The following is a 25,319-nucleotide window of genomic DNA, read 5'->3' as shown; positions in this document are numbered from 1 at the left end:
TTTTGGGGGCATTAGGAATAATAATTTTTTTATATTTTTCAGGTTCCTTTGAGTTCCTCTTAGTGGAAGTATACTATGTACATTGTTCTGAAAAATTCTGACAGAACACATGAAGACACTCAACATAATATGTTCCGATATGGTTAGTTATAAGCATTCAGCTACACATGCTAACTTGAACCTGGAAGTACGTACATAATATTGCTGCTGTGTGGTGGCTATATGACCACAGCATAGAATGGGATAAATTATGTTATTTTCTCACGTGATTTGAACCTACATCCAGATCCTGAACTGTGCAAAAGTTGGACTGTGGGCTCAGCACTTTCTGCAGGGCAACGTTTAGAAGTGGCAAGAGTAAGGGAACAGCATTTGGGAAATGCAACCAGAAAATTTCAGCAATTATCACTGTTGGAATAATGCAGTGTGATGCCAGTATTGTGAGAGCTTAATTATGTATGGTACCTAATCATGCGTTTGCATGGACACCTAATGTTGAGTAACTTGAAGTATTGAGGATGGATGTCTGTATTATTATGTAGGATAATATTAAAAATCCACATGTTTGACATTGTGCTTGTTGAGCTGGGTAAAGGCAGGTTTTCTTGGAAGCTGAACTGACAGTATGCAATTCCAACTTACCCAAGAATCGGCACTCTTATTTGGGATGCCTTTGAAGGGACTAGAGAACCAGCAGTTTGTTTGGAGCCCTTCAGGTGAAAAGCTGTTTCAGACAGTCTGAAAGTGCCTGAAGACTTTTCATGACAGCAGCACAGTCAGCATACAGAAAGTAAGAGGGTGCAGGTTTTCGGAGTATAGCGTACATCCCATAAAAGAATGCAAATGTATTTGGAGTTTCATTGCAAAAGAAAAGCTAATTACATTTAGCTTTATGAAGATAAAAATAATTATCCATGTTATAAATTCACACCACTGTTAATGAAACAACACACATAGCAAGTATGTTAAAGACAATATGCTTTAACTAGGATTAATAAGAATGGCCTCCACGTGTGCTCACATACTTGCACAAAAAACAAAAGAAAACATATAGCGTGATAGTTTTTGTTAAGAAAATGCTGCTGCATCTCTTTTCTGCTTAAGGTGGTAGTATTAATGTTTTCATATTGATTTAAGAGTGAACTTGCAATATATGATAATAATTGCTGATTTGTGGCTCTTTCAGTGTAACATATTGTCACAAGCCTCCATATCCATGATAAACATGTTGCACCTCTGTGAACTGCACGTAACAATACGTTATTCACAAAGTTTGATTGTTTACAAAGTAGGCAGAACTCTGTTACTAGATTGCTGTTGTACTCTGTAAAATTAGACTTCATTGTGTGCATCTTCATGGCTGAACATAGCCAGAGGGCTGACACTAATACATGTAGAATGCTAGCTGCAACAAATAATACTTACTTTCTGTGATTATGAGCATAACTGTTGTACTTTTTAGTGATGCTAGCCATAGTGTGATATATGTTAAGATGTCACCCATTATCTGGTTTGTTGAACAAAGGAAATATAGAAAATAGCTAGTCAGAAAATTCTTTAACATTTATTAGCTAATATTGTAGGAGAGTAAAAAAAACTCGGTGCCCTTTCACTTTGTGAAGAAGAATGACCAGCGAAGCTGTATGTGGGCCCCTTAATGGCGAACTGCACCTCCGCCGCGGGTCTGCCCGGCATTGCACTATCTTCGGAATCCGCCCACGTATGGGAAGTGCTTAACGCCTGCTTCACCTCTGTGGCGGGTCGCCCCGGCATTGCACTTTCTTTGGGATCGGCCCACGTATGGGGAGTGCTTAACGTCTGCTTCACCTCTGTGGCGGGTCGCCTCGGCATTGCACTAACTTCGGGATCGGCCCGCGTATGGGCAGTGCTTAACGCCTGCTTCACCTCCGCCGTGGGTCAGCCTGGTATTGCACTATCTTCGGGATCGGCCCACGTATGGGGGAGTGCTGAACGCCTGCTTCACCTCCGCCGTGGGTTGGCCCGGTATTGCACTATCTTCGGTATTGGCCCACGTATGGGGAGTGCTTAACGCCTGCTTCACCTCCGCGGTGGGTCGGCCCGGCATTGCACTATCTCGGGGATCGGCCCACGTATGTGGAGTTTTTTGCTTGCAACGACATGTAAATTTCCTTGGACGGTAGAGGTGTACAGCTTCGCTGTAAAAAGGAAAAGCTTTGCAGAGACTGAGAAGTAACCAAAACATATCATGAGACCGTTGTGGAAAGGTTACTGTGATCCAAGATATTAGTAGAATCTAACATAATATTAGTGGTTCAGAGAAAAATTGTAATTTTAAATTGACACAGTCTCGTGCAAAATTTTCATAAAGTGACACCCTACTATGTTGGTGTTCCCTTATGAGATCAGAAATTGTTTCATATCATAGCTATTATAAAAGGAATTTTGGGTTCTTCCTGAAAAGGGCAATAATGGTGTTTGTTGGTGTTGCAGCTTTTTTCGGTGTGTAGTATGATAAAGGAAAGGTATGTTGAAAAGGGGCACATTCAAAGAATAAAGATGCCACTATTGTTGAAGCCTCTCCAACACATTGCTGAAATTATTCTGTATTTTGCAAAGTCATGAGCCATACCTGCCAAGTTTTACAATTCTATCATGAAGTGCCAGGTTCTTAGAGCTCAGGTACTACTGTAGTATTGACGCTTATAAATTTACGGTTTGTTGTAGTCAAGCAAAACATAGTCCTCAACCTATTTCTCAGCCAGATCTCATGGACCTGTTGGATTGATTGGACCTACATTTGCTAGCGCCATCCCCTTATTGATTTAACGGGAACCAAATTATCGGCTGCTGTTACAATGCTTCATGAATAGAAATCATGAACAGTGGTGCAGATCACTCTTGCTGCGACTATAGTGCAGAATGCCTGCTCACAGCATCTCTACAGAACATACTTTTTTAATTTCTTAAAAGAACAGTCGACATCTTAAGTAATGAAACACCTTATAGTATTTCTCACCAAATAGTATTTTCTGGCTTTGACTGCAGTATTTTCTGCTGTTGAAGTCAGCAGGTCTGTGTGAGCATATGGAAGGTCTAGGTGCCCTCGGTAGCATGTCCTTTCTTTCTTAATCCGTTTGCATAATTTTAAACATTCGTTTTGCCCTTGAACTTTATGCACATCTAGTTCACATGCCATAGTTTTATTGTTTTCTCTTTCTTTTTTTGACAGAATGCTGCTGTCTGGCAGCTGCACCCACCCATGAGAGGGCTATCGAGATGGAGCTCCTGAGCCTGCTTCGCTCCCAGTGGGAGACATTAGAGTCTTTCAGAGACCGGCTGGAAGGCGTCGTTCAGCGCTGTGAAGGCATGCTGCTCCTACTTAACCAGGTGGGGCTTCTGTGCTCTCACTCTCACCCCAGGTTGACTTTTTCAGTACGCTTATGTGTCATTATGCAAAAAAAGAAAAAGAAGGGTGAGGCATGCAGACAGGACACAAGAGAAGTGGACAACACGAACGCCACTTCTCTTGTGTCCTGTCTGCATGCCTAACCTTCTTTTTTTTTTCATAATGATTCCTTACCAACTAGCTCAGCTTTCTGTCATTCTAAGCTTATGTGTCACCTGCCCTTTTAGCTAGGGGCGTGTGAATATTCGAACTTTCTAATATTTTTCTAAGAGTGTTTGCTATTCAATTTGATTTGCACCGGACTTTTACTATTAGAAGTAGTCGAAGTTCCGGAAAATAAATACGACAGTGTCGTTCGCTAAAGTTCAAATTGCAGTGCTTCTAAATGATGCATGCAAACCCAATTCTTCTCGGGAACTTTGACTTATCGGAAAGGTTAACGGCCGTCACCACACCTTGATGCTGTTTTAGACAAGGTAGCTTGATCAGTGCCCACAGACTTTCTTAGAAAGCATGCAGCGTAAAAGTGCAAAGCGCAGCATCTGCTTGTACCATATTTAATCGAATGCAACGTGCACCCAATTTCCGGGAGCTCGAAATAAAATGCACCCGGACGTAGTGCTACAAAGTTTTTCTTAAAACTATGGCATGTCTCTAGCTTGATAATCAGAAAAAAAAAAAAAGAAAAGACAAGTGCAATACACCCACATAGAATGTGAAATTTATTCTGCTGATAGTTCCTTTCCTTCATGATCCAGTTTTGCTGGGCACTTCAGGATATGCCCCGATGGGGTGCCTACTCAAGTTGTGGGCCCCTTGACAAACTACACAGAGCTGCTTCAGAAGGTCTGCAAGCTTGTCATCAAGGTTCGGATATTTTCCAGTTTTCAGCCTATAGAAACTTTTCCTGGTGGACATGCAGCTGGAGATCTCCTCCCTTTGTTTGCCCCACTCACAGCCACAGGTTTCGGGCACGCAAAAAAGGCATGACGTAGATATCTTCAGTGTGCAAAATAACCTTCCTTTGGTATGAGCGTTCATCATTCTAAAAATGGCGAAATATCAAGTTAACCGGTCTCACTGTGCAGCACAGTTTCGTTTTCACAGGACGGAACAGCACACTGCCACCAGGTCTATGGGGTACCGTGCAGAAGCATTTGTTTGTCATGTGATGTACATGCTTTTACCACGTTGGCTATAGGTGCTCTGTGCTTTCGTCTTCATGCCTTTGGCCGCATGCTCAACTCTGCAGAGTCCCGCACTTTCAAAACTATCAACATTGTGCCTACGTACTTTCGTTTTCATGCCATTGCCTGTGTGCGCCAGCTTTACGAGCATATCCGTGCGCATCATTACGCGACATATGGTTGTTTTCATGCCGTTGGCTGTGCGCATTACCTCCACAAAGTTGCGGATGCCTTTGTGCACTTTATCATGTCACCTACCATTATTTTCTCACCTGTGCGCTATATCTGCAGAGTCCTGTGTGAGCGTGCAACTTGCGTGTGCTTTCGTTATTGCACCTTCGGTTTCTTACACTAGCTGCAATTTCGCAATAGAAGCTACTGAACAGCCCCAACAGAGTTTGCACCTGGCCACAAGAAGCGCAATTTGGAACTTTTTTGTAAAAAAAAAGATCCCAATCTGAAGCACTCTGGCGCTCCTTCAGAAACACGCTGAAGACACCAGTGGTAATCACCGCCACTCTCTTGAACCATTTGAAGCGGCACAAAACTCTGTATGTTAAATTTCAAGCTTCAAAGGTGGATGCCAGTCAACCAACTGTTGCCGATGTGTTGAAAAGAAAAGCGACATTGCCTGATTTGAAACAGAAGGCTTGAATTCTGAGGATTGCTAGAATGATAGCACTCAACTTGCAGCTGTATGCGATCGATGACGATGGTTTTGTGGACCTTTTGAATGAGGCTATCCCTGGTTATCGGCTACCATCAAGAATGACACTGTCTCGTATGCTGGTGCCAAAGTCATACGATGACACTAGAGAGCGGGTTCGTCTGGAGCTACACAAAGCATACAGTGATGGCATGGCATCACTTGCATTTACCTCTGACATTGGGACATCACGAGCAAATGAAAGTTACGTCAGCCTGACATGCCACTTCGTGGACATTCAGTTCAAGCTGACCCAGTACAGCCTGAGCACCGGACACTTTCCGGGAAAGCACACAGCAAGTAGAATAACTTCAGTCCTTGAAGAGCTTGTTGCTGGATGGGAAATCCCAGAAAACATATTTCCTATTTATGTTGTGACGGATAATGCACGCAACATCAAGGCAGCCACTAATGCTGTTTCTTGGTTTGAAAGAGCTTGTTTTGCACACACCTTGCAGCTGGATATCAAGCCTAGGAAATGACTGCAGGCTTTTTTGCGCTTTGTAAGAAACCAAGAGGCATTGTTGGACGTTACAAGCACAGCCCGAAAGCACATGAAAGGCTGAACTGTTGCCAAAGAAAACCTAAACAAGCTGCCTCTTCGAGTTGTACAAGATGTCGAAACGAGGTGGAATAGTGAAATTACAATGTTTTCCACGCTTGTAGAGCTGAGAGAGGCGATAACCATCGACCTTCCTTCTGAAGATGAGTACATTGAAAGCTTTTCAGTAACAGAATGGAGGCAAATGAATGAGTATGTTGCTGCTTTGAAGCCACTTGAACAAGCGGCAACTACAGTTGGAGCCGATAGCTATCCAGCACTTTCAGTTGTCATACCGATCCTGTACTGCTTGCTCACACACCTGAGCAATACTATGAGTCAATGTTTTGCAACATCTTTATTTCCTGCTAATCTGACCAAGTGCCTGGAAACAAGATTTCCTAACTACAAACTTGATGAAGCAGCAAGCTTGGCAATGTTCTTGCACCCTCGTTTCAAGCTTGTGGTATACCAAGATGATAGAACAATGGGCAACTGGCCCCGGAACTTAGTAGTTGAAGGTGCGCAAAAGAATTCTAATGCACAAAAGAGTACACAGGTGTCCCACACATTTACGGTCCAGGAACATTTACAATCCACCTCAGCCTTGTGGAATAATTTTGACACCCTTCTAAGTAAGCAACACAGCGTTCACAAGCAGACGCATAAAGGCACTTGCATGATGCGACTCTGCGCCAAAGGGAAGACCCATCTCGCTGGTGGCAGGAGCAAGAGCTTATCCTCTGCTGGCTCATCTTACAAGGCCATACCTGGCCATACCAGCAACAAGCGTGTCTAGCGAGCGCCTGTTCTCAGTGTCTGGTCGAGTTGTTGTCTACTTCTGGTAAATGTTGAGCAGCTCGCTTTTCTTCATGACAACATTCTGTGATTCCACTTGTAGCCATCCATTCTGTTGAACAGCTGTATTGGACTGTTCTTTTTTCTAGGAACAACTATGTGGGAGTACACTAGATGTGTAATAAGCTTTATTGGCCTTGTTTTGCAGTATATTGTTTTGGCAATTTAACTTAGAAGTATTAGAAAAATATTCGATTCAATTTGCGCTCACACTTTAATATACGAATTCGTTTCGCACACAAAATTTTGCTATTCGCGCAGCACTACTTGTAACTCCATATTTCGTGCTTCTTAAGTTTGCACTGCTTTGTATTCTTTAATTGTGGTCTTGTTCCACAACGTAAGTCTTGTGTTACAGTACTGTGTGCCTGATGCACCCACTTATTGTGTTCCCTCTTGTGCTAGAAGACAGAGTCTCACAGGAAGTGATCAACAGCGGCTGAACGAGGGATATCGCAGGCTGTAGCCATTGTTTCAACAAGGGCACTTGTCTTCATTTGAGCAACAATTTATGAAGACAGGTCAGGTTGTCTGATCATTGCTACAGCGACATTCCTTGTTCAAGAACTGCAGTTGATGGGTTCTGATCTCTACCCTTCTCTGCACACAATTTTTTTGTTGTCTTAGACAACATTGTGCATCAGAATGCCTGTCAAAAGTGCCCAGTTATGCTGTTCCTTCTGCTGCAACAGAATTTGTTAATTTTGCAGCATGTTTCTGAACATATTAAACTTGGGGGTGTTCGAATAGCTAAATTTCCAAATCATATGCAAATATTTGCAAAAGATGATGTAATTCGATTAACAACTGAAAGTCAGGTTAACTTAGAAGCTCGTACAGCAGAAACAATTGTATCTGATTAAATCCAATGCATTGACACTGATATTAATAATGTAAAGGTCACCCACCACAAGCACTTAGTAGGGTGTTGTATTTGTTGAAGGAGCTAAGTATAATACTTGCTTTCTGTTCGAAAGGAGGATTTTGATCTTAAAACAACAGTACTGGCATTGAATAAGCAGCATTATCCATTTCATTTCATTCTATCAGTGGCTCTTATATACACTATGGATTGTCTGGTAGGTCACATAAGGCTTACCGCAGTTGCAGCAGCACAACAATCAGTGCTATGTGCTACTCAATATGATGGGTGCGACTGTATTGTCATTAATAAAGGGAAAATCAGACATGCACCCGTTTGTAGAAAAAGCTACAAAGGAAACCCATACAGTTTCCTTGAAAGAAAAGCCTCGCAGTTGAGGAAAAATTCGTCCTGGTCCGGGGCTCGAACCCGGGACCACCACCTTTTTGGGGCAGCTGCTCTACCATCTGAGCTAACCAGGTGGCTAGTAGATGGTAGGGTGAAGTTGAATCCATTAACTATTATGTCAAACTGTATTGTCACATGTGCAGTTGATTTCCAGAGCGTAGGCAGTGCAAGCTGGAATCATTGTTCTGCAAAGCTGTATTCTTTATATAGATGTTCAAGTTTAACAGTTAACTTCAATCCCGATTGAAGGTGCCAACTATCGCCCATACATTTCTATGGGTCAGGTCTTTACTTCACCACCTTGCCATAATTCAAACACGACTGGTCAGCACACGTGTGTCCACAATGGTGTGACCTCAGCGTCCATGGATCCTGTCTTGGCAGTGGTAGGAAACAGTGAATGCGTCAAATACATGCTACCTCCAGCTGAATGCACCACTTTCTGGCTTGCCTTCCGTAAATGTTTAGGCAAGAACGGGGCTAACCATGAAGCCTTATTTATCTGATTTTGATGTGTGCCTTATTTCCCCAAAAATTTGTCTGAGAACTGCCAGCAGGTTTTATTCGTACACTAAATCACATCTGTAGTATTAGCAACGACCTACCATCAAATCCATCATCTTCGTCAGTATCATCACAAGATGACGACAGAACACATTTTCACGTTGGTTGGAGACATCAACATGCCACTTTTATTGTGGAAGCACATTCAGAAGAGTTATTTTGCATGCTAAGCTAACGGCAACTGAGAGGAAGCGGAGGAATGAACGTGTATTGTGAGAAACAGTGAGAAAGTGTTCTTTCTTCGCCCTAGGTGGGCGGCTCTCTTAGTCCAGAAAGCCGTTGGCTAATGCCGCAGCCCGGACCTAGTCCACCAGACTTCGCTGATCTTCCAAGCTCTGTGCCTTTAACATTGCCTCCCATATTTCTTTGATCGCTTGTAGCGGTTCTGAGGCATCATCTTGACTGTTTTTCTCGCGGGGTGAACGCACCAACATCATGTGTTGGAGGGTGTCTAGTACATCTCAATATCGACATAGGTATGAGAATTTGATATGGGGTGCATCCGGTGCATGATAATTCCATAGACATACATATTCATTTGTGGTCTCCGGAGGGCGGTGGCTTCTTCCTTGCTTAATTTTGGATGCGGTGGAGGATATTGTCTTCTTTCCAGTAAGTAATGTTGCAATATTACGGCGTAGTTGATGGAAATGTCCTCCACCCTCGTCGCTTTCCGGAGACTGTGCGGCAGGAAATCCCGGCTGGTATGCTCTCGGGCGATAGCATGTGCTGCTTTGTTTTCTGCAAGGTGTTTGTGGCCTGGGGTCCATGCGACGTAGCTTTAGGTAGCTCTTGGCATCTTATTATTTCTTTTAGAATCTTCATGCATCACATTTTTGGTGTGCTAGTGACTTGCATCCATCACAGGATGAACAGCAAAATGTTTAGGCATGGACCACCGTCCCAGATGTGATAGGTGTGGAGTCATTCAAGAAATGCAGAATATTGAATGCAGTGGACCGCATAGAGGACAGCCTCTTGTTGCCCATAGCGATGAAGAGCTGTCTCAGAGCGACAAGGATGAACATTGAGCATAAATAAATTGCCATTCTGCGAAAGGTAAACTCTTTGGGTTTCATCTCTTTCTGATTGTCACAATCCGAGGCACATTACATTTTTCTTGTTCTAAAATTGGGTATGCATTAGGTATGGGTGCACATTGCTTTTTGAGGAGCAGCTTTCTTCGTGAAGCCCCCTGGACTGCCATGACTGTGGCTGCTAGGTGCTGCTGCCTTCCTGATGAATTGCTCACAATTAAAAAAAGAAAATTGAATTACTTGCTTGATGGTGGGACTGAACTTTGGTCCCCCACCACAGCAATCCGATGCTCTAACCATTAGGCCATAATCATTTTTTTTTCCCTATGGTATTTATTAGGAATGTAGTATGTGCTTGCCTATGGTATTTACAAAGTGGCCAAAACAGTCATAGCTGCATCTACAAGCTGAAAACAAACACTTCACAGTACAATTATTACAATAAACAGTTCTCTAGAAGGGAGGCGAAATCGCAGGCGGACTTCTCTCGTGCCAATGCCAACTACAGTAAACTCTCAGTTGTACGAACGTCGGTTTATCGAATATTTCAGAATAACGAACTTTTTAAAAATCCCTGGCAGTTTTCTTATAGATTCTATGCAAAAATGTTTCACTTAAACGAATTTCGGAACAGTCATTATTTCAGGTGAATGAACTTGCTCAAAGGACAAAGGCTTATTTTTGTCATCAGCTGGAGGTCGATAGCAATACTTTGTTTGAAGACTATGCACAGTGTGACAGTGCACTGATTACCTGTGCTGGACAGACGGATCTGGAGATTGTTTCCAGTGTTCGTCCTGAACAAGAAGAAGAGTGCGACGAAGAAGAGGCAACTGCCGAGCCAGTTTCAAGCCCTATAACTCTAGCTGAGGTTGTAGGATACATTGGAAAGTTGAGAGACTTTGTGTCTCAACAGCAAGCTGTGCCAGAAGAAGTGTACAAAAACATTGACTCTTTGGACAGTTTTGTTACTTCCTGTCCTTTAAAAGTACAAGTGCAGAAGAAGATTACAGATTTTTTTCTAAGTGAGAAAGACAGCATTATAACTGTTATGAACCTTGTACTTGTTGATATGTACAAATTCCATTTCACACATTTCTGACACTATGGATGACATGTCTTTTGCTCCATGAATTGTACTTCAAACTTTTGACTCTGTATGCCATGCCTTATGTTGGTCTAGTGAATATTCAGTTTAGTGAACTTTCAGTTAAGTGAACTATTTCCTTCGGTCCCTTGAAGTTCACTCAAGTGAGAGTTCACTGTAGCAGCTCTTTGGAATAATCGCAGCCTGTGTCACGTTGCTCAGCACAGGTGTGCGAAAACACATGCAAGTGCACCTGAGTAGATGTGAAGGGGCTGCACTAGGACAGCTTGTAACGTGGATGATGTGGTTTGGATGAGCGCTTTTGGTATGGCTTTGCACTGACACTGCAATAGCATAGAGACTAACAAAGCTTTCAGCATTCTTTATGCATTTAAACAAAGCTTCATTGTATATAGATTCCAACAAGATGCATTGGACCTGCTGCAATTTTTTTTCACTTCGAGCCTATAAAAAAATGTGGGTGCGTATTAGGTTTGGAGACATGTTGAAATTGAGTTGTTGTAGTTGTTGCGTACCATTCAGTCACTTCCAACTTCTGGTAAATGCTATCTAATAAAGCAGCAGCATGTTTGTACATATTTGTCTCTTTTTAATTCAACCCACCAGGTAATTCGATCAATTCTGGTGGTCTCATTGAGATTGAATTAATGAAAGTCTGTTGTAGTTACACTGAAGTTAGGCGCTGGCATGTGTTCTACTGGTTGCCACTGTCCTTTTAGTTTGTGTCCATTGACAAAAATTGACGCTAAATTTAACAAATGTGCCAATGCTTTGACAAAATAACAAATTGCTCTTACAGTCGCCCTTCTTATCCTGCACATGTCTTTACCGACAAGTTCTAATTTTGAGCAACTGGGAAACCAATGTTTGTTGCTGTTGTTGCTTAACATGACAGTGACTTCCTTGCCTGGTTTAATATGTTTTAAACTTTGAAATAAATTGCCGTAAGTTAGCACCAAGTGCATTCAGTTTTGTCTTCATGTGTCCTTTTCTGCAATGCATTACATTTTTCGAGTCTGTGAACACAAGCAAGCAGCAAATATATTAAAGTTATGGATGAGCAGTATACTGCTGTAGTTGCCAGTTTTGTATGTGTGTATAATACGGGAAACAGGCATGTGAATGGCACTGTCTAAATGTATTCTTTTCTATGGCTTCTTCGCTCAGGTGCTGTTCTTCATGTTGTGTGACCGGTGGTTCTGTCCAGACGATCGTTTGACGGGCCTCTACTCGCTGCTTTTCTACAACATCCTGTGCTATCTGTGCCACTATGCAGCAAATGTGTTCAGCCTGCGTGACTACACGCCTTACGTCCATGTGTCGGACCAGTCGAAAATACGACACCTTGCCATGAGTGTCACTAAGGTATGTGCACTTTCGGTTTTTCGTCTCTGTTCATTGCATTTTCAAAAATACTGGGAAACACTCTTGATACAGCTGCAATCAGATTTAGCCCCCCCCCCCACACACAGACAGACAGACAGACAGACAGACCTTAACATAAATGAACATTGTTTGCAAGGAAGATGCATTAAGCTAGCAGTTTCAAGGGTCTCCAACCAAAAAACGTGTAAGAACAAGACATCTTCAACTTTTTGTTTTCTGTGTTCCAGGAAGTTATGCAGTGCAGTCCACTTATAATGATACCACATATATAACGATATATAGGTTATAACGATGAGTTGACTTCAGAGTATCAGTTTATGCATTAGGGCTATGAAAAAAACCCCCGTATATAACGATATGTTATTCACCGTATATTGGATATAATGAATCGAAATTATGCCTTTTGGACGGCATTTTCCATGCACAATAAACTTGAAATTAGCTTTGCGAAGTTCCCCTTAACCGAGAGGGGGCAAAAAGTTTGCCTACGTGAGTTTATATCTTCCGCCGTTACCACGCAGCGCATCCTGCCTTTGAAACCGACCCTAAGGTTCACGCAAAGTGCGCTGTCGTCGATAGTCACTCATTGATTTCATGCACACTAAATTATAGCCGCCACTGTTCGCGCAGCTGCTGGACGCGATGCACACCGCGGTTGTGAACTTGAACCTTCCGCGAAAGCAAGTGCAGATTTCTGACTATTTCAGTGCGCCTAACACTTGACACGCTGTTTAGAAGTATAAATAAACATCTTATTTTTCGCAGCCTTCTTTCAACAACGTCAATTCTTTATTGTAAGTGGAAAATTTGGTTTTGGAGTTAGGAAGATATGTTCGGCAGCTTTCTTTTTTCTTTCTTTGTGGCAGTCCAGATATAACGATGATTGGTTATAACTATCGGATTTTTCGTTCTTCTAGATATCGTTATAAGTGGACTGCACTGTACTGCATTTTCTGTGTTGGATGAGAATACACTGGCAAGCCTTGGAGAGCCCTAAGTAATTTAGCATGATAACTTGTCTACGTACAAGGTTGTTGAGGGAGTTGTATTTGTCAGGACACGAAAGATGGTCAGGAGTATAATAGCATAGCGGACGACCAAGCAGGCCAGAGCGAGTTCCAAAATGTCCCGAGTTCTGCACCCATGTGACCACCTTCTGCATTGTGATGTCCTTATGCATAAACATCCTGGTAAATGAAACTGAAGCTGACATGTAAAAAAAGCCAATACAGTATACTTCCGTCACTTTGACTTTGGCTAATTACCGTTTTTGGTTAATTTAATCCCAACATACATTTCTGTGGGCCCAAGGTTTCATATTTTGACCCTGAAATTGGCCTTTGACAGATTAATTTGAACTTAGCTGGCCAGCACACACGTTCCTGACCCCAACAGTGATTCCAGTGGTGACTGCAATAGTGGCAGTGCCTATCATTGCGGTGGTTAGGCTACAGTGTATGCATCAAATGCACGTCATTGCCATGTCATGGCAGCAGCACACGTGTGTCATGGCAAGGCAACCACACTGAAAGAATGGAACCGTTTATCCGTGATTACACAGACAGGCGTGAGTGCGATGGCTTGCGCTATTTAGAGCCACTTTATCTACAAAGGCGAGGGTGACAGGGTAGGTTGTGAGAGCAAGAGCATGGCTATTACCATGCTAAGGTGTGCTATGCAACATGCCTCCAGACTTGTTTTGTTTACAACACTCAACTACGAAACGTAGTGGTTGGGGGTCTCATGTCGTGAACTGTTGTGATGATCGGGCAGTACGGACTCCAGGGTAGCCTTGAGGGCTGGAACCCTGGCGTGGAGGCTGGTTGACTTGAGGCTGTGGCTTCGGCTCCAGGAATGGTGCTAGATGTGCCATAATGTCATCTTCCAGTGGCACACACAGGATGTGGTTCATGTGACGAACCCACTGAAACACGCCTCGAGGAGTAACAATACTTGGTTTATATGCTACTGGACCTGCCTGCACGAGCACCGTAGCTGAGAACCATTTCTCACCCGGCCTAAAGTTCCGAACCACTAACACTAAAGTGTTTCTGAATTTGTTGTCTTGGGCACTGTCGTAGAATTTGCACGGACTGCCTCGTGCAGACCTTTTTGTGAACCGAGGACAATGCCAGATCGAACTGTGTGTGCAAACATCTGAGAAGGAACAGGGCCGCTGGAACTTCGCCTGCTGTGGTGTGCAGAGTGTTACAATAAGCTAACAGGAAGTCCCTAAGTGTGGATAGTAGCAATGTAGAATTGTTGCGTAATGCTGTCTTCACTGACTGCACAAAGTGTTCTGGGTGACCATTATTGCTAGGATAATACCGTGCGATGCACACATGATGAGTACCAATGCTCTGCATATAGCTAGCAAAAGTGTTGAACGTAAACTGAGGGCCATTATCTGACATGAGGGTCACTGGAAAACCAAAACAGCAAAACAAACTGTGTAAGCAGTCTACTGTTTTCTCAGCTGAATTGTCTTTCATCACGAACACCTACGGCCACTTGGAGTCTGCGTCTATAACAAGAAATAGTATGACACCCTTAAATGGACCTGCAAAGCCTATGGGAACTCGTTCCCAAGGACGGGTCGGCCAAGCAATGGGTGCAGCAGGCTGGGGCAAGTTACATTGCGACTGACAAGACTGGCAGGTGCTTACTTGATGTTTGATGTTGTGGTCTGTGGTTGGCCACCACACATACCATATTTGCTCGATTCTAACGCGCCCTTGATTGCAACACCACCCGCTTTCCGCGACCAAAAAAAAAGTGGGGGGGGGGGTAAAACGCTCTCGAATGTAACACGCACCTGTTTGCCATGACCTAAACAAAGAAAAGTCCTTTAGAGTACTGCGCACTTCATTCTTTCATACGGAAATACAACTTTCTCTCATTTGGAAAAAACAAAGATTTACGCCCTTGCACCAAACTTTCTATAAATAAATAAGTTGCAGTTTCTCCCGAAAGGAGAAGCATCGATTATGATAGCAAATTAGTAGACAGCTATTTGAAAAGTAAGGATAGTAGTTTTAGCAGCCATAAAAACTCTTAACCCTTTGAGGGTCAATGACGTAAATATACGGCGCCGCAAACAAGTCCAAAAATGGTCGATGCCGTATATTTAGGGCGCTGTCTGTACATTTAAAAAGCGCGTCAATTTCCTAACTTTTTTGTTTCTGTCATGTGCTGCCACTACGCGGGAATACAGGGAATTTTTTTCGTGCGCCTCCCTCTCTTGGTTTTCGTTGCATGGTTTGTTTTAGAGCTAGTTTGCTCCCGCGCGTCTATATACTACTGCTTGCGCATTGGCGCACGCGCACAGGCGGCGGTTTGGGTTTTGTTCCGCGGGCGGCTTGAGCTTCTTGCACTTGCAAAACTGATGGCTATCTTGTTACTAATCGCTCATAGGGCGACCGCTTGTTTGTCGCTCGTTCAGTGCTCACAGGGGCGGCATAGGAAGGGTGCCACCATGCGTGCGTTTCTGTTGCTTTTTGTTTTTTGACACTCGCAAAAACTAATTGCCTCTGGTTGACGATAGCATGAAGATTAGCGGAAGTTTGTCCCACGTTTTCCTTTTTTGACGGGCACACAACCACACAGTCTTCTTGAGTGCGCGCACCTAAGCAGTTCGATTACGCTGTGGATGTACATATTAGTGTAAGAGCATGAATATTTGAGTCTTGCGAAATATTGTCGTGTGCGAATTTTCAAAGCCTTGAACTATGTGTATAACAAGGCATCAAATTTTAAATTCTTATAAGTTTATTTACTTTTTTATTATTGTTATTCATCAATGAAGAGTACATATATACCAACGCAAAATATTTTTTTCTCACTTTACGGTCACCCTAGAAAAATTACGGTAAATTTTTTTCGAAATAATTCCCTAAGAAAAATTGGAATCTGCAATAAAAAAATTTACCCTGGGCGGTCGCATATGGCGAAAAAAAATTGACCCTCAAAGGGTTAAACATTCGCTTACTACAGTCGAACCCGGCTATATCGAACTCGCAAAAAAACGCCTATCAGTTCGATATAGAGCATAATTCGATATAAGCCTGCTAAATAATTGGATGTCATAAAAGCACATACCATTTATAAAATCACTTTATTGATTAAACTAGCTTAGTTTCGCACGAAATAGTCCTGCATTTTGTTCTGCTTTGGCAATTTCGCTGCCTGCGACGCACGCACTTTTCCACATTAAGGAGTCTGAGCAGCTGAGGCCGCAACTTTCCGCATTCGCGCAGAAGCACCGGACTAGTGCGAGCGCACCAATCACTTCGGAGGATGTGGGCCAAGGACCGTCGTTGCTATCCTCATTGTGCCCACTTTCACTTGTGCTCGGTACGATGTTGGCAATGTAGTCTTAGTTTTTGGGCTCTCCCGTGGTTGCGACACCATCATTTGCGCTCACAAACTCATCCACTGTTGATTCGTCAACAGCTTCCGGAAATTCTGAGAGCTCGCTCCGAACTTCGGAAACATCAGCAACGGCTTCTTCGCATTCATCAGGGATTTAGTCATCACCGAGCACGCGAAAGTCGGCACGGCTGAAGCAATTTCAGATTAACCACTCGTACACGGCCGTGCGTATGGGTCGGGCGCCACAGGCACCAGGTCGCGAGTTTGGACGCTTTAGCCCTAATCTCCCCCTTATTCTTCAAGATCGTGCCGAGAGTGCTCCCCGGAATCTTGTGCTCTGCGGGGACATCCGACTTCTCACTGCGTTCGACACGATTTATGATTGCGAGCTTCACGACGAAAGGCAAATTCTTCCGCTTCATCACGGCAACACTGCGGGAGAAGGCCTACAAGGCGCACACAAAAACAGCGAGACAAGTCGCACTTTTGCCATCTTGCATGACGAGGGCACAAGAGCATCTGATTGGCTGTCTGAGCAAGCGCTGTGGATGGGCCAGGATCATTTTTTGCAAGGGGGGTGCCGACGGCTCGTCCGAGGCAGCGTGGTCGGGCGCGGTCACGGTAGGGAGAGCGGTTGGATGGAGCCGCTCAGCCAGGTTTTCTCCGCCACCGCGAGGGAAAGCCAACTTCCGGGGGCACTTTCTGCCGCTTGACGTTCGATATATCGGGTGTCGCTACCATTTTTGTTCGATGTAAGCGTAATTCTTGCGATATATACTCATTGTAACTATATCGTGTCCAGAAATTGTTCGATATATAGAATAATTCGATGTAAACGGGTTCAATATAGCCAGGTTCGACTGTAGCTAAATTAACAAGCACGGTGTCATGCGTGCACAAGCAAACATGAACACGTCTCACTCAATGACCGTGGAAACTCTATCAAAACGCTGGAGCGAGGAAGTGTGGTAGCAGGAGCGAGGGGAATTTACCTTTGTGTTGCCTTTCGCTTCAATGCAAACTAAGCAACGAGAACCTAACGCGGTGCACCTAGATGGGTAGACTCTTTGTCTTTGCCGCAGATCGCTTTCAAGATAGGGGCTGCACAGCCGCCGCTTACGTAGTAGCCACCGGTGTAGAATGCCTCTCCTGTTTGCACCAGTCCTGCACGCAAGCTTCGGGAAGTCCGAACGCCCGTGATGCGGCCCGATTTCCGTCCGTCTCCGCACATGTGATCGCTTCACATTTAATTGTAGCATCGTGATGAACTCTGCATATCTTTGAAGTCGGCACTTCCATGCTGATAGAGCAAACACAGAAAACGGGAAGACGGATGGTGCACTAACCTAAGCCAAAGGAAGCATTGCCTAAGCACACGTACTGCAGCACATGGAGGAAGCTACAGCAGCTAAGCTCGAAGTGCGTACGAGGCGGCCATTTTGAAGTGCCGATGGTGATATGGCAATGGAGATTTAGGATCATACATGATTCTAACATGCACGCAATTTTTGTACTAAGTATGTACTAGGTTCGCTGCGTCTGCTGAAAAACGGCTTTAGTTCATTACTTGGCGTGCGATTAGGTCATCCCTTCAGCATACACTGTGAGACAACTTCCACCAATGGTTCGCAGCTCTTCTCTTTAGATATTTGCCGGCAATTCGCACACAGCATATTAAAGCATAGAACCTAAATGTTTCCTTCCCTATGCTTCACCGAAGGCCTGAAGGGGAAGACGGGAAAGGTAGTCGGAATCTGCATTTTGGGACATCAATTACAACTTCGGAGTAAAGTTTTATGCAGACAAAAGAACTGCACGATGCTGCAATCTTGTGGTGGCTATTGTAGGAATGCCTTTCTTGGGTCCCAAAATGATGTGCAGGGGTTTGTGGTCACTTACTAGCACAAAGTTATATCCATAAAGAACACAGTGAAACTTCTTAAATTAATTCTAGTACTTCCTTCTCAATTTGGCTGTACTCAACTTTTGCCTTGCATAACATTCTCGATGCAAAAGCACTTGGGCGACACTGACCGTTTGAATTGATGTAGCTTAGCACCACACCAATTATGTACGCTGAAGCATCGCAAGACAACTGTAGCTGCAGGCTGGGGTCGTAGTGGGTCAATATAGGAGGCTGAGACAGCAGGCCTTTCATACGAAGGAAGGCCGCTTCGCACTCGTTGGTTCAGGACCGCGGCATGTCGCTGTGAAAAAGCCTATTTAGCACACTGGACAAATTTGGAATGAATTTCATGTAGCACTTTACTAGCCTAAACAAGGACCTGAGTTGCTATTTGTCTTTTGGCCTTGGCATCTTCTTAGTCGCTTCGACCTTATCTGTTGTGGCTGGACGACTACCATTGGCACTTACAATGTAACACAAGTAGTGTAGGCACTCCTTGAAAAATTTGCACTTGGCCCGTTTAATCTTAACACCTCTTTCTGATAAGCACTTCAGCATGGTTCCGAGATTGTTGATATTTCCTGTTACTATATCATCAGTGTAACATGCGACACATTCGCGTCCTTTCAGTAGTAAGTTATTTATTATTCTTTGAAACAGTGCTGGAGCCAAGGGTATTTCAATGGGAAATGATTCATGATGTACAGCTCTTTGTGAGTGTTCAACGTTAGGCGGCTTTTTGAAGACTTGTCCATCACTACTTGCTGGTATGCTTGGCTGATGTCCAATTTTGAGAACTTTTTTCCTCCTGCTAGGCTAGCATAAAGCTTGTCTGCTCTCGATAGAGGATAGTATTCAGTGTCCGAAATGGGGTTGAGGGTGACTGTAATCACTGCACAACCTGATCGAGCCGTCACTCTTAATCTCTGGAACAACAGGCATCGCGAACTTGCTTCTTGCCACAGGTTAGATATTACCGAGCTTTTCTAGCTTTAGGAGTTCTTCCTTGACAGCTGAACGCAACGCGAATGGTACAGGTCTAGCTTTCAAAAATCAAGACTGTTGCTTGTCTTTAAAGTAAAGAGTAGCCTTCTCACCATTGATCTGACGAAGTTCGTCACTGAATGAGTGCTCATGCTTCTACAGCAGTTCCGGCAGAGCTTCCTTTGATGCAGGCAGCACTGGCTCGATGGCGTTCAATTCCCGTATGCCGCTCCAGTCGAGCTAAATGTGCTGAAGCCATTCTCGTCCTAGACATGCTTGCCTATCTTGTGGAATGACTTAGAGCGGAAGCAGCTGCTTCTGAGCGTCGGTCTTGACGGTGATGTGGAGCACGCCTGTCAGCTTGATGGCTTCACTGGTATACGTCTGCAAACGAAGACTGGTATATTCCGGCTCTAGGCCCGGAAAAGGATGGTGAGAAAGGCTCTTTGAGATACGACACCGCAGCCTCAGTGTCCAGCTCCATCTGCAACGGTACGCTGTCAACAAGAACAGGCACCATAATGGGGGTTACATGGGTGTCTGACTTAACAGCATTGAAAAAAAATTCCTCCGGAGAACAAATGTTGCTGAATATCGATGCACTGAAGGCCACAAACAAACCAGTCACACAAAGATTGATCCAAGAATTTGCTGAAGTCGCATGTTTGAGCAAGACATCGTATCTTGGCCACAAAATCTTGTATGGTCTCGGTTTCTTTCTGTGACTTGCGATGGAAGCTTGACCAGTTCACCAATAAAGGATTGTTCTGGAGACAAGTGGTTATGAAGCAGCGTAAGTAAAGTAGCGTTTCGAACGCCTTGCTTGAAGGTGTTTCTGGAGTAATCAAGGATATCTTAAGCGTGTAAGTTTTTGGCCCAATTAAGCTGACAAACACATCAAACTTTAGTTCTTCCGTTATGTTATTTGCACGGAAATAAGATAGTAATCGCTCTGCATATGAATGCCAGTCATTTATAGACTCATCAAAATGTTCAACTTACCTAGCACTTGCCATGACTAAGGCATTGACGACAGTGTCGGCACGGTTCTTGCTCCAAACTCTTAAACAAACTTAGACCCTTTGGGTCGTGTCTTGCCACATAACAATAATCGTCCTCTGTCTTGTACGCATTTCCTTTCTTTAATGCTGCGAGCCCGGTACTTCCAAGTCACAAATGGCATGTGCGTTATCACCATGGCAGAGCATTCTCGACAGGAAAGTAGTGAGCGCAGCATTTTCAAGAAAGGAAATGCTGGCAAGACAGACGACAATAATTGTTGTGTGGCAAATATACACCCCAAAGGGTGTACATTCATTTGAGTGCAGGTGTTGAACGTCTTCAGGGTGCATTATCTCGGGGTACGCTTGGCATCCTCATCACCATTATGTCGTGTTCATGGCAAGGTAACCACACTGACAGAATGAATTGTTGATGCTATGGTTGTACGAACAGAAGTGAGTGCGGTGGCTCGCTCGAAGTGCCTTATTTAACGAGACGTTCATTTGAGGAATCGTCAGCCGTTTGTGCGCAATTGTGAGTATAAGTAGGCTCGAGAGAAAAAGTCTGGGGGCTTTTGCTCCTTGAATATATTCTTACGGGGTTACAATATAACTCTGCCTAGGCACTATGGAGGAGGTTTCTTAGCGCGTGTTGTAGGCGTTTGTGCCTAGGCGTGTCGGCATTGCGGAGTTGGGCCGAGGTTACGCTCGGATGCTGGCTGCCGACGCGGTAAAATAGGTGAAGCAGTGGGCGCTGACACCCGATTTGGTGATCGCTGTGTCGGACAGACTGTCTCAATACGACGATACTCAATACCCGACGCGAACCGGCACGTCGGTAGTCAGAGACACCACTCCGGACCTGGCGTTCGTCAAGAACGCCCCCGGAGCAGGATGGCAAAATTTGCAAGAGAACCTGGGCAGCGACCACTTCATTGTGGAGATTACCCTAACGATTAGCACAGCCCCTACCAGGGAATTTAAAGTGACGGATTGGGATGCCTTCCGGAAAATACGGAAGGCGGACCAGACCGACTACGATAATCTCGATAGTCTGTTCACAAGACTACAGAAGGACGTACAAGCTGCGACCAAGGTGGTTAAGATCGACCTAAAGGTAGATCGTATGGACACGTGCCTTGCGCACCTCCTAGAAGCCAGAAACTCCATCCTGCGCCGCTGGAGAACGCACAGACTCCACCGCCGGCTTCGTAAGAAAATTGCGGAGCTCAATCGTACAATTGAAACTCATTCCATCGAACTGTCCAAACAACAATGGAATGAAGTGTGCTCCTCGGTTGATGGGCAGATGAGAACGAGGGGCAAATGGAACCTGCTCAAACACTTACTCGACGATTCGCAAACCAAAAGCAATCAGAGACTAGCCATCGATCGCATAGGTCATAATCAAAAGGCGGCGGGCGTATTTGAACACGTCCTCTTGCAAGAGTTGGCCGAAAAGTATCTTCCGCTGGGCCACTCCGGTGACGGGGATTATCCTTGTTATCAGGGGGGAGCGGTGGGGGATCTCGACGCCCCCTTCACGGAATCCGAAATCTGGGAGGTGCTGCAAACGCTCAACGGTCGCTCTGCACCGGGCCCGGATGGCATCTCCAATAAGCTCCTCCGGAACTTGGACGAACAATCAGTTGCGCTGCTGACCGGGGAGGTCAATAAAATTTGGGAAACGGGCCTAGTCCCCGACTCCTGGAAGACAGCCTCAGTGGCGCTCATCCCGAAACCAGGCAAACCTCTTGCGCCGGAGAACATGCGGCCCATCTCGCTCACATCCTGCTTGGGTAAGGTGGCCGAACATGTCATTCACAACCATATATCTAGGCATATAGAAAATAATGAGTTATTCCCTCACAACATGGCCGGCTTTCGGCCGGCACTCTCCACACAGGACGTCATGTTACTTATAAAGAGGCAAATCATTGATGTCGACACTAGAGACACTCGGGGCATCCTTGCTCTAGACTTGTCCAAGGCTTTTGATAACATCTCGCACCGGTTCGTACTAGACGCCATCTCAGATCTGGGCCTGGGGCCACGATTCCATGCGTACGTTAGCTCCTTCCTCAGGGATCGCAAGGCCACTGTCAAAATAGGGCAAATCAAATCGAAGGAATTTACATTGGGAGCGAGAGGCACCCTGCAAGGGGCGGTCATCTCTCCCCTACTGTTTAACATCGCCATGAAGGGCCTCTCAGACAGACTGGCCACAGTAAGAGGAACGGGTCACGCCCTCTACGCGGATGATATTACCGTGTGGTGCATGGGAGGGTCTGACGCTGCAGTTGAGAGAGCGCTCCAAGAGGCGCTCGACATCACAGAACACTTCCTACTCGACACGGGCCTGAGTCTGTCACCAACCAAGTCCGAACTTCTATTGTATAGGCCCACCCGACGGGGGGTTAGGTGCTCCACACCCTTAGATCAAGTTCCCATAGTGCTCTACACGAGGGACGGACAACAAATTCACAGAGTGGATACCATCAGGGTCCTCGGACTCTTGCTGGAATCTCGCGGGGGCAACTCACAGACTATAGCCCGCATTACTTTGAAGACGGAGAATATGCTTCGGCTTATCCTCAGGGTCTCGAACCGCAGAGGGGGTTTAAGCGAGAGCAATCTACTCAGACTCTACCACGCGTTTCTGATGAGCCACGTTAACTATGTAGCCTCTGCGTTGCGCTGGTCTAAACGGGATGAGGCCAAAATCGACGCCCTCATACGCAAAAGCATCAAGCGCGTGCTGGGTTTACCACTCACTACCAGCACCGCGCGTCTCATGCAACTAGGCATGCACAACACCCTATCAGAGGTGATCGAGGCCCAACGAGTGGCTCAAATAATTCGACTATCATCATCGCGAGCGGGGAGACGCATCCTCGAATCCGTTGTATGCGGTCACCAGGAAATCACGGAGCGCAACGTGACCCTATCACCCATGGTCCGAGATACGTTCAAGGTAGATCCCATGCCACGTAACGTCCACCCTCAATACAATGTAGGGCGCCGGGTAGCCAGGGCTCGTTCCCTGTTAAAAGCGGCTGCTGCCACTCCGAATCTGGCATGTTTCGTTGACGCCGCCCAGTACTAGTTCTCTGACCACTATGCCGTAGTTTCGGTTGACTCCAATGGCACTCTGATTAATTCAGCATCCGTGCGGAAGGTTTCTTCAACAGTAGCCGAGCAGGTTGCTATAGCTATAGCACTGAAGGACCCTCTACGTTCCAATATCTTTACAGACTCCAGATCGGCAGCCCGAGCTTTCGCCTCCGGCTCGATCTCAAAGGAGGCTGCGGCCATCCTCGGCAGCGAGGGTGCTGCTGGTTTTCATAGCATCAAATGGTTCCCGGCCCATATGGGAATCAACGTACACTCTGAGCTTGTTAACGCCAATGAGTTGGCCCATGACTGTGCGCGAGGTCTTACACACCGCGGCGGTTCAGGTGGACTCACGGGCGGCGACTTAGGGCTGTACAGGGATTCGCTTCTCACCTTCCATGAAATCTTGACACATTATCAACTTTGGCGGGCCTTTCCGCTACCACACCCTAAACTTAATAGACCACAATCATCGGCGTTTCGCATGCTTCAAACGGGGTCATTTCCCTCCAGGGGCAGATTCAGTCACTTCGCGCCTGATGTAGAACCCCACTGTCCAGACTGTGGGGAGGCGTACTGCTCCTTGTCCCATATGCTCTGGCAATGTCCTGCGTTACGCAGCTCATCGCTAACCACTCTAATCGACTGGGAGGCAGCCCTTAAGAGCGGCGACCTCTCAGAGCAACTACGGGCTGTCCACAGGGCCTGCGACAGGGCGGAGGACCACGATCTTCCGACCCCGACGTGGGTGCAGCCCACGACGGCTACGGGGACTCCCTGAAAAGGGAGGTACCCTAACGCCGGTTCCTCAGGACCATTAATAAAGTTCTTTGTCTGTCTGTCTGTCTGTCTGTCTCGCACCTACGGCGTTCCTGCTAAGTCAGTCGTGGCAGATCATAGCTTTCTCGCGCCTTACGGTGATGTACCTTGTAGATAACATCACAGATGTTTCTGTGGGAGCAGTCGCGACCGTAGTAGAGCCCGGGCCACGTATATTGAAAATCTAGAAAGCAGAGCGCCTTAGCAACCGCGGTTGAACGCAAGTGGCTGAAAGGGTGCTGGGAAACAATGACTGACTCAGCACCGACACCGCAGGAGTGAGAAAGTCTGTCTGATGTACCTTCAGAGGCTAAGTTCTGACTTGCGTTGCAGAAGTCGCGGGCCGAGGTAGTGCTGAACTTAGCGTCACAAGTTGGCAGCTGGACGTAATTAAATTAATGCAATCATGTTTTTTAGTAATTGTAACAATGTGTCATTATTTCGCATTATTGGTGGCACCTCCAGGACACCAAAGCATCAACGCAAACACCAAAGCTAGAATACGAACTGGTCCGTGGGTTGGGGCTCGCCGAGGTGGCACGTGCCAGGGGTGTATAAGATAAGTTTTTTATGCGAACATCCCCTGGCACGCTTCGGCCTCCGCGGCCCCGACCCACGGGGCCACCTTGCTTCCAGCTTTGGTTCCCCCGCTACCCCTTGGCTGCCCTATAGATCCTGCGCCGCCTGCTTTATTATAACCTCAGATGCTTTCCTGAGGCCTCCGTTTGCTGTTTACATATGCCGTCCTGTAGCAGCGCTTGTAAAAAATGCAATCTATCGTCGTGACGAAAAAAGTGACCCGGGACTTATACAACACCAGTCAGAACCTTGCCCCTTCAGACACAGCGATCACCAAATGGGACGTTCGTACCCACTGCCTCAACGTGCGGGCAGCCAGCGGTGGAGTGTAAACAAACTCGACGGCATTCGGGAATGCCGGCATGTCTAGGGAACAAATGCATACAACAAGTGCTAAGAAACCTCGTCCATAGTGCCTAGGCAGAATGATATATTCAAGCAGCAAAAGCCCCCAGATTTTCTCTCTTATGCCCGCTCTTACTCGCGCTTGCGCAAAAACA

At 45.5% G+C, this 25,319-nt stretch overlaps 1 protein-coding gene across 2 annotated transcripts in view; it reads left to right on the top strand.

The window, feature by feature from the left end:
- Positions 1 to 25,319, top strand: part of LOC142583401 (uncharacterized) — a 64,976-nt gene that overhangs the window by 2,003 nt on the left and 37,654 nt on the right. For both annotated transcript variants that reach the window (XM_075693851.1, XM_075693852.1), the window contains exons 3-4: positions 3,212 to 3,369; positions 11,827 to 12,024. In XM_075693851.1, the coding sequence (XP_075549966.1) occupies positions 3,259 to 3,369; positions 11,827 to 12,024 (309 nt within the window). In that variant the 5' untranslated portion in view covers positions 3,212 to 3,258. The remainder of the gene's footprint in view (positions 1 to 3,211; positions 3,370 to 11,826; positions 12,025 to 25,319) is intronic.

This window comes from Dermacentor variabilis, chromosome 5, assembly GCF_050947875.1.
Source record: "Dermacentor variabilis isolate Ectoservices chromosome 5, ASM5094787v1, whole genome shotgun sequence".
Classification (NCBI taxonomy): domain Eukaryota; kingdom Metazoa; phylum Arthropoda; class Arachnida; order Ixodida; family Ixodidae; genus Dermacentor; species Dermacentor variabilis.
Note: the sequence above shows the minus strand (reverse complement) of the source record. Positions and strands in the feature narration are given on the sequence as shown.